We start from the raw sequence: 10,415 nt of genomic DNA on the forward strand, positions 1-10,415 counted from the left end.
GTAATTTTAAAAAAAAAAAAAAAAAAGCACATACACAGTGGAAAGAGATGATATTGATAATAGTCATGACAATAATGATCATGATAATAATCATAAAACCTTAATTAATGCATACTTTAAACAAGTATGTTGCCCAGGAATAATAATAATAATAATAATGATAATAATAATAATAATAATTTCCTTGAGAGAAGGACTTAGATAGGAGTGAAGGACAAGAGTTAAGGGCATGAAATAGACTGACACCTATACATATGTATATACATGTGCAGCATGTTTATTTTTAAGCTTTTTTTGTCAGGCCAATATGGTGATCAGTGAGAGGAGGAGGAGAGAGAGAGAGAGAGAGAGAGAGAGAGAAAAAGAGAGAGAGAGAGAGAGAGAGAGAAAGAGAGAGAGAGAAAGGAAAAAATATTCTTAGGCAATAATAACTTCACAACTTTCTTCATTTTCCAATCTGTTCTTATGAAGCTATTTTTCTGTACACTGAAGTGATTGGGAACGGAAGGGGACAGATTAATGAGAGAAGGGCGAAGGGCAGAGCTATAGCTAGACAGAAATGATGTCTATATTGTCGGTGTCAAATGGATACATAGGGAACTCAATAACAAAGAAACAATAACAGCTATAATGCAGCAATCACCAAAAAGGGAAAAAAAAAATTTAATCCACAGAGCATCCATTCGTTGGCATTTTTTTGTTTTTGTTTTGTTATTTTTAGCAGCAACAAGCTTATCTCAAATTTCTTTCCTAGTACATTTTCTGAGGAAAACGTTTTTTTTTTCTTCTTTTTGTTGTTTTATTTTTTTGCTTTGTTTTGTTGATAATCCAGAGGTTAAAAACAATTTGGGAAATGGTGGGGCTGAAAAAAAAAAAAAACTGTAGTTTTATTCAACAGTTGAATAAAGCAGCTCCTGCTGCTGCTTATGTTGCTGTATCCACACTAATCACCCTGTAATTATGTCAAACATGTACTGGGCACAGCAAATGTTTGACTAAAGTTACAATACTTAGTTGAGCATGTAAGTGTGTATAAATGTATATGCAAGAAGTATTATGCATGCATCATCAGTATTTGTATAAATCAATGCATGTCAGTGGACAAAGAGCTAAGTCTGAAGTTGTCAGTATGCCAGGAGAATTAATATAGGCTGAGTATCACAAGAAAGGGTTTGTGGAACTGCTTCGAGGTGGAACTTGCTGTTGTGTGGCAGCAGACTAAAAAAGAAGAAGAATTTTTATTAAAAGCTGCAACATAAAACAATATTCATTATTTTTATATAACTTATAAAAAAAATTCTAGATTGTTATTGAAGAAAATCAATACAGAGAGGCTAATTATTGATAAATATCAATTTATAAGTTTATAACTTTTCAAACTATTTATAGACTTTATCTTTAGAAAGTACATTTACATTTACATGTTTCAGCTTAACCTCCAAGTTTCATTATCTAACACTGGATTCAAGCTAGGAGCTTTTATTTCTATGTTAAAAAATGAGAGCTTTGTTGAGTCTAGGGAGAGTCATTTATGCCAATACTATTAACACATGCACTGATTCAATTCCATTCCTTTATTAATAGTCAATTGGTTAAATATCCAACTAATTGCTTGTTTAATCTGGTTAAACATGACCATACACGACAGGTGCACGTGCATACACACAAACTCATATGCAGACACATTCAAGCATGCATACACAAGGAAGCAGAAGTACACACACACATACACAAACACACAAGCACGCATACAGACACATGAATACACAGAAGAATACATACAAACATGTGCACACTGGTGCACACACGCACACAACAAGGTCTCAAACAGACAAACAGGGCCTCTGTAACAGACTAAGAAGAAAGTCATTAAAAAAGTTGCAAGTAGAAACAAAAGAGCTTTTACAAAAAATGTAAAAAAAAAGAGAGAAAAATGACAAACAAAAACAAAATAAATGACCAAATTAAACAAACAAATGATTAGTTAGTTGGATATTTAACCAATTGTCTAATAATAAAGGAGTGGAATTGAACCAGTGCGTGTGTTAATATTGGCATAATGACTTTCCTTAGACAACAAAATTTGTTCCAACATACGAATTAACATAAAGAATCTTGCAAACCAGATACAAAAACAAAATGAAAGCTTTCTTACTTAGATACAATAATTTTCTTAGTCACTAGGTCATTGATGATTTTAGTTTATTTCAATTTACATTTATATTGGGCTGAAGTCAACACTGGGCTAACTGACTTAACTGACTGAGTTATCATACATATAACTATAAGGTGAATAGTTTAGAAAATTTAGAATCTTAACAACTTCTCTCATAATATTATATTTGGAATGGTCATTTTTTTTCCTTGCTAAATAAACACACGCACTATACATTTGTTCTTCACTTGTTTATTACTGTTTTTATTTTCTGTCCATTGTCTGGAAATCGTTCGTCACAGGTGACCATCTCAAAATATAACAATATCTGTTTCAACACACAATTTCATTTCAGGAATCTTGCAAAACAAATTCATAAATGTAACTGCTGGGTGGTTGGCATTAGGAAGGGCATCCAGCTATAAAAATTCTGCCAAAAGTCACAGAAGTCTGATGCAGGCTTCTACTTGACTGGCTCCTGTCAAACTGTCCCACCCATGCCAGCATGGAAGGCAACATTAAACAATAATGATGATATAACCTATCTCAGAATTACAGATATTTAATAAGCAATCTACAGATGACCACTGTCCTTGGAACTTCTATCCCACACTCTCATTATCCTCCCTTCCCTTTCCATGCTATTTTCACTGATTACCTTTTTGTGCCTTCTGCCATACTCCATCTTAACATGTCACATATCTGCCATCACACCCTACTCACTATAGCCGCCTTTATGCACCTCTACATCTCCCTTCCCACTGCTCCTATGTCTTACATATCATCCCTCCACCTTCTGATCTAACTTCCTCCTTGTGCCATTTCTCCCTCCCCATACTGGTATTTCCCATCAACTGCACCCCCACCCTTGTTCATCAATCACTGCATTCACCTCTATCCTTATCTCTAACCATCTGTTACTTTCTTTTCCCTCTCCTGTGTAAATACACCCCTCTTGCCATCTTATTGTATCTGTTATTCATAGCCTCCCTTATGCTCATCTTCTTGTACTTTGGGAGTTTGCTCTGGCATCTGTCACTACCACCTTTATCTTCTTACCAGCTACTCTCACCATTATTTAATGTGGGGGTAACAATGTATCTCCTTTATAGCCTGTGCTTGTTCCCCTACCATACTTTAGCCTGGCATAAAGTCACCTCCCTTTCTCAAATACTATCCTTCTCACTTAATTCATAGGAGCATTTTCCATTCTTTTTTCTGTCTTGCAAGTTACTTAGCAACCCCACTAATACCAGTGGCATGGAAAAAAGCACTCAGAACACACTGTAAAGTAGTTGGCATTATGAAGTGGGGCATCCAACCATAAAAACCATGTCTAAATTGATATTGGAGCTTGATGCAGCCCTGCAGCTCACAGGATACAGTCAAATCATTCAACCCATGCTAGCATGGAAAATGTACATTAAATAATGATAAAGATTTCTCTTAAAATAATATTGCACATTCATGGCATTGTTGCTGTGCTCTGATCTTTCTGGAAATAATAATCTACAGGATTTACTTTGAAACTTGGATATCTCCCACAGTATGAAATATGTTCAAGAATAAGAATGTAAACTTTACTGAACCAATAAAGAAAATTTACATATAACAAAAGAAAACTTACCATGAAAGGATTAGCTGAAGGAACAGAATTTGGAGTCCAACCACTTCCAAAAGCCTGGGCTGCAGGATGTGTAGCAAATCCACTGAACTTGTCCATTTGCCCTGGAGGAGGAAATGCTTGCATTGACTGCTGAGGCACTCCATATGTTTGCACCGACTGCTGAGGTATACCAAAGCCAGCTGATGTTGCAGGAGACATAGCATTAAAGCTACCATTCTGCATACCAAATTGGTTAAAACCAGCATTGGTAGTGGGTTGCACTTGATTGCTAAAGAGAGAAGTTGTTCCATTACCTCCATTTCCCCCTGCTGGAGTGCCTATGGCAAAAGGATTTCCTCCACCACCTACTGGTGCTTGAGAGAATACACTGGTTCCAAAAGGATTAGGTACTGTAAGAAAAGTAGTTTTCATATAGATAACTCTACATAAAAACATTAAATTATCCAATATCACATATATAAAAATCTGCATAGTTAATTCCTAATTCGATTCATGAGATTATATTTTATTGCAAACCTTGAGCCAATGTAGAACACCTTACTATACTGGACACTAGCCTGTCCTGCTAATGCAAAATAGCACAAGTGAAAAAGAAAAACATTTATTTAGTATCCTAATTTGAATAGACTGAATGACAGGCACACTATAGTATAATCAGCATGGTTCAAATTTGGTTATTAAGCCTGCTTTTCTGTTTTCCTACTCAAATTAATTCTTATAATGTCTAATATATTTTTCCATAGCAAAGTTTAATAATAAAAAAATATAATTTCTTTGTGATTATCAACAAAAATTATTTACAATTTAAATATCTAATTTGAACAAAACAAAACATTTCAAAACAATAGCTTTTCCTTTTTTCTTTTTTGTAAACCACATTTTTTAAATATTTTCCAATGAATGTTTGTAATAACTATCTTAAGTCTACAATTGGTATCAATGCTTTCAAGTAGATGGTGTTATCTATATGATGTCTATGAGAATTCTTAAGTTGCTACCAGATTTTAGAATTAATAGCAGAAAAGCTCAAGGTGAGTGCATTAAAACTCTGGCTTTACATTGGCAACTTGTATTTAAAATTTTCTAACCATCAGTATATAAGACAAGCTGCTACCAGTATAAACACACATAAATAGACACACCAGCTGCAACTACAGTTATGTCAGGTAGCTAGGCTGACAATGTTGTCACTAATACAAATAATCTCATTATATGTAATTTCTTATAAAAGCAAAACAAAAGGAAAAAACCCTGCATCTGCATTTTCAAGCAACTACTTTATTATTTTATATATTAATGTTGCCCCCAAAGATGAATTTCTGTTGATCTTGGTCTTAAATGACAGCTGGTTCTATTCATTAAATGTGGATGTACTTTGTGTGTGTGATGGTGATGTAAAGAAATAGAATGAGGTAACTAAGTGGAACAGTCACCTTCTTAGTGCATGTTGTGTACATCAATATAATGCCAGTCTAGCAGGGGTGGCATCAAATTATGATAAACTATATCAACAGATTAAACATTAACATTTCAAGAAAGCACAGTAACATATGAAGAAAATATTTGGTACAAAAGAGATCCCATAAGAATATGAACTGCTGTAAGGACTTCATTTATACTGTAAATCAATTGTGCAGTGGAAGCTGGGTCTATAGAGTGACAAAACTAATTTCAAGTAAGAGTTTGGTTGTCGATGAGCTTAGTTTGCAATCAATTTGAATTTATTTAGTTTTTCTTACATTGTTAATACTCTTGAGGAAGGCACACATATCACACAATTCTGTTTACCTAACTCTCTAGTAAAAATTGTGCTTGAGTGCCTAAAAGATCTCTATTAAGTGAAAATGTTCTTTCAACAAAATGCATAAGGTAAGAACGAAAACCATAAAGGACTGTATTTTTTCTTCTATGTGAATATACAGGTAAAGTGCTAGACCATTCAACACATGGCTGAAGGCTTGTTGGGTCATTGTGTATCTTTCATATAGGCATGTTGGTATTTGCTTCAAACTGTTTAGTTAATGATATATGCCACTTCTACTTCACATTTAGATTGTGACTGACAAGAAGGGCATTTGCCTTTAAAAGGTACATGTTGAAACAAATATTCAAATTAGTATTTTAAAAGAGAAGAAAAAATATCCTATCCATCTTCTGCAAAAATTTTAAAAAGCAGCTAAGATCTTATTTTTAAGCATCAGCGTTGCCTTCTAGCACTTGTGCAGGTGGCACGTAAAAAACACCTTTTTAAGCGTAGCCGTTGCCAGTACCGTGTGACTGGCACGTAAAAGAACCCACTAAACTCTCGGAGTGGTTGGCGTCAAGAAGGGCATCCAGCTGTAGAAACTCTGCCAAATCAGATTGGAACCTGGTGCAGCCTTCTGGCTTGCCAGTCCTCAGTCAAATCGTCCAATCCATGCTAGCATGGAAAGCGGATGTTAGACAATGATGATGATCATCATTTAACATCTGCTTTCCATGCTGGCATGGATTAGATGGTTTGACTGGAACTGCTAATTGAAATACATAAACCACGTTTTCCATATTTGAATTAATGTTTTATAATTTATTTTCATGCTTAATTTGAAATGATACCCAGAATGAATACTAGTAAATTATATAAAGTACTACCTAAAAAAAAAACCCCACTTCCTCCCCTCTCAAACTAAAATAAACTAATGAAAACAAAGAACTATTATTTCTGTTATCAGAACTTTGAAAGTAGTTCGTGATATAAAGTAACAGTAAAAATATTTCTTTTTAACCAGTCTGCATACTACTAAAAGCTGTCATTGTAACTATTTAAACAAAAATTAGTCTTATAAAAATTTGTTAAATAAATTAATATTGACAAATGTTTGCAGGGTGATTTCAGTGTAATGTTTATATTTATAATGTTTGGGTGTTAGACCTAATTTCTTGCTTGCTTCAGAACACTACCAACACCTATCTTCAACAAAGACTACTCTATTAACAGCATCTGGACCATGTCTTGAGTCTGAGGATAAATCAATATTTTAATGTTTCCAACAGTAGAAACATGAAACATGTTATCTTCCTTTCTGTCTTCTTTTAGAAGTTCTGACACAGCCATAAAGAAATTAGCTGGTTCTAAACATGAGGAATATGATAGCGTCTTCAGTCTCATTTGAGGTTTCCACAAACAGTTGTTGATGTTGTTTAGCCCCAATTCACCTCTGATTGAGCAGAACTATGATCAAAGGCATTTTTGTCATAACCATCCCACCTTTTTAGGGATATGTAAGAATACATTGAACAATGTGTACCTTTCTTTCATGAGCTGAGTATAATTTGAAGGAGATTTTGCTTCTATTTGCAGCATATCAAACAATCATATAACTTCCGCAATGGTGCTTCAATAAATGTGTGTGTGAATACATACACTAATTTATACAAGATAAACAAAGATTACATACATGGACCAAAGTCTCATTCAGTATACACTTTGAGTGATTGAACCTCTCAGTAGAAAAGAAATGAAATAGCTGTAAATAAAGGAGCTTATCAGTTATGGCCTGGCCAGTTCAGGAGCATCCTCTTTGAAATTCTTAAGGAAGAATTTAGACATCTGTTACCATGTTGAAATTAGTTCTGTCTTTTTTTAAGAAAAGAGTGGTGAGAAGGTGGAATTTCTCTTTCAGACAAAAGTTCTAATACTTTGACATATTTCTTTAAGCCTGTATCTTATCTAAAACTGTCCATGAGATGCTGGTAGGTTTGCCTTCATTTCTTAATTTCAGAAATGTTTTTTGGGTGCTATAGTGTTTAAGGAAGCCAACAGTATCTCATTTTATATATCCACTCAATCCAACCAGCCACCAAATGCATCAAGCTTGAGCCAATAAGCATCAACAAAGTGTATTTTTCTCCAATAAAGACACCTTTAACATGGCCACAAAATACTACAGGGAAGTATTATCAAGAGGTTGATAATAATAATAAGAAATCAATTGTTTAACATTATTATTTAGTAGCTGCCCAAAAAACACAAGAAAGAGAAATTTTATACAACATTGGTGTAAAAAAATCAGTGTTGCAAAATATTGTCTGAACAGCCATAAATTCCACTAGCTGTTCAACAAAAACAACATTAAACTAAGCAACATCTTCATAAAAAAAGAATCAGAAAAACATTTCAAAGAAATGTAGAACACGGCAACCAATAGGCAGCTGCTGAAATATAGCCTACTGATCCCAAAAGGACAAATGCCGACAGAAAAGCATTAAATACAATGGTGATGTTACCACATGAGCAACATATGAGTAAAGTGCACATGGCTTACAACAGTTCAATCTGTGACCACCACCCAGAAAACACAAAGTACATTTGAAAATTGAGATACAAAGGAAATACAATTAGCATCTCAAGGACAGGGTCACAAAAGTTATAAACATTTAGGAACTAATCAAATTGCTGCAACTTTTATCTTACAGAGTATCCCCACATCTGTCATCTTGCAAATAGTGTGAACTAATTTTGGCATGCCAACAGATGGCCAGATTCTCCCTCAGAAATTTCTAAGTGCACACTCTTGATAGATATAAGATAACAGCCAATGATTTATACCATTTACAGTCATTCAAATCCTTTCCTATTGATGTGTACAATTGATTGAAGAGTTGATCAAATGAACCATCCATGGTCTGACTATGTGATCTCTACTCATGTGTGTGTGTGTGTGTGTGTGTGTGTGTGTGTGTGTGTGTGTGTGTGTGTGTGTGTGTGTGTGTGTGTGTGTGTGTGTGTGTGTGTGTGTGTGTGTACATAAGTGCAAGGATGATGTAGGAGTTAAAATTAAGATACAGTCACTTGTTTCATGTTGCACTTATAAGTATCCATCAATGGGTAACTAACTTCAGAATGAGCAAGAAATGGAGATTATGAAATTCATATGTTCCTCCATCCTAAGGATGTTAGGTTTCAATGACAGATTGCTGATTCACTTCACTAAAAACCTATTTTGTGTTCTACAAGGGTTGCCATACATGTTATTACTTCAATAACATCTTTCATTCTATATTATAAATGAGCAGTATGAACAAGAAAAACAAAGAGGAACAAAAATACAGATTTTACCCTTTAGCATTCATATTACTGTCAAGTGTAATGCTTATATATTCACATTGTTTTGAATTAATCATGAGGCATCTCATAGCTTCGCGATTTCAGTGTAATTGTTTATTTTGAAAGTGACATTCTAGGGTAGGTGTGAGAGGCTAAATTTGGTCAGTTTGAACATAAAACAGGCAGGATATTTGGGTTGGATATGGCTGGGTGAAATGCTAAAGAGTTTAAAAAAAAAAGCATTAAGAAAATTTAAATAATCACCTGCATTTCCAAAAGCTGTTTGAGATGCAGTGACACCAACAGGAGCACCCCAGTTCATGTTGTTTGATGCATTTGCAGCACCTGCTTGTGTATTCCACTCCATCTGAGCACCACTCGTAGTAGGGACATTTCCAAAAGCAAACCCACCAGTGCTATTGGCGGTCATTGCTGAATTAACACCAGCAGTAGTGGAAGGAGGAGTAGTCAGCCCTCCACCCCAATTGATTGCGTGGGCTGTATTGCTTGGGTTGGTCGATACATTCCATGATGTCTGTGCAGTTGTGCTCACAGCACTGCCAGCACCACTACTGCCATTGTCAGAAAAAACACTACATAGATCTGCTAGTGCAGCATACTTATCAGTAGACTGGTTGCCGGTTGGGTGAGGATTGGATAAAGTACTGACAGTTGAAGATGGAGGAAAGGTGGCAAATCCTCCGTTTGAAACTGTGGAAGGACCACCCAATCCTAATGGTTGCAGTGGAGCTAAAGAAGAAAAATTAAAAGAAAAAAAAAATAAGATATATGTACTTATGTATATATATACATATACATACATGCATGCATGCATATATGTGTGTGTGTGTGTGTGTGTGTGTGTGTGTTTTATATATAGTTCTACATAAAAACATTCAAAACTTTACTGAAGGATCATTCAATACGTTTAAATGTAAACTTTACTGTTTACAAAGAAAACGTTGACAGTGATTTTGAAGTTTCACTAATGGTGGCTTTGGTAGACTCTAAAATATTTTTTGTTTTTCAAGATTTTTATGTTTTAGTTTAATTTTTTGGTGGGGCTCAAAGTTTGTGAAATAGGTGTGGTTTAATAGTGTATTTTCATGGTGTATAAATAGCAATTTTATAGATTGACTGTGTTTTTTTTTTAGGGTGAGTAAAGTATTTTAATTGGTATGTTCAACTGGAGGGTGGTGGCAGAGGGAGGAGTAGAATGAGTAGAGGAAGAAAAATAAGGCAAATAATTAGAACCGATCCTGCTTTCAATGTTCTCTTTGCTTCTCTCTCTCTCTATCACCTTCTAGTCCTTTGTCTTATGCTTCTACTAATTGTACTCCTCCCTCCTATTATTCACCTTTTCTGCCATTTTCTCTGTCCTTCTTCTAGTTCTTTAGCCAACTCCCCCGTCTGAATCTCCCTCTTCTACTCCACACTACTCCCTGTTTACATCAACTGGAATATCATAGTTCCCCATTATTTGAAACACCTTAGTGTAACTCACCTTACCAAACAATCAATATCATTGTTATTTATACATTACAAAA

The 10,415-nt window shown here is 34.8% G+C and overlaps 1 protein-coding gene across 2 annotated transcripts in view; it reads right to left on the reverse strand.

Annotated features, from left to right (window-relative positions):
- Positions 1-628: 628 nt before the first annotated feature.
- The window catches only part of LOC106882771 (arf-GAP domain and FG repeat-containing protein 1), a 96,168-nt gene continuing 86,381 nt past the window's right edge, over positions 629-10,415 (reverse strand). For both annotated transcript variants that reach the window (XM_014933554.2, XM_014933553.2), the window contains 3 exons: positions 9,133-9,618; positions 3,783-4,171; positions 629-1,218 (listed from right to left, as the gene is read on the reverse strand). In XM_014933554.2, coding sequence (XP_014789040.1) covers positions 1,159-1,218; positions 3,783-4,171; positions 9,133-9,618 — 935 coding nt within the window. In that variant the 3' untranslated portion in view covers positions 629-1,158. The remainder of the gene's footprint in view (positions 1,219-3,782; positions 4,172-9,132; positions 9,619-10,415) is intronic.

This window comes from Octopus bimaculoides, chromosome 3 (genome assembly GCF_001194135.2).
Source record: "Octopus bimaculoides isolate UCB-OBI-ISO-001 chromosome 3, ASM119413v2, whole genome shotgun sequence".
Taxonomy (NCBI): Eukaryota; Metazoa; Mollusca; class Cephalopoda; order Octopoda; family Octopodidae; genus Octopus; species Octopus bimaculoides.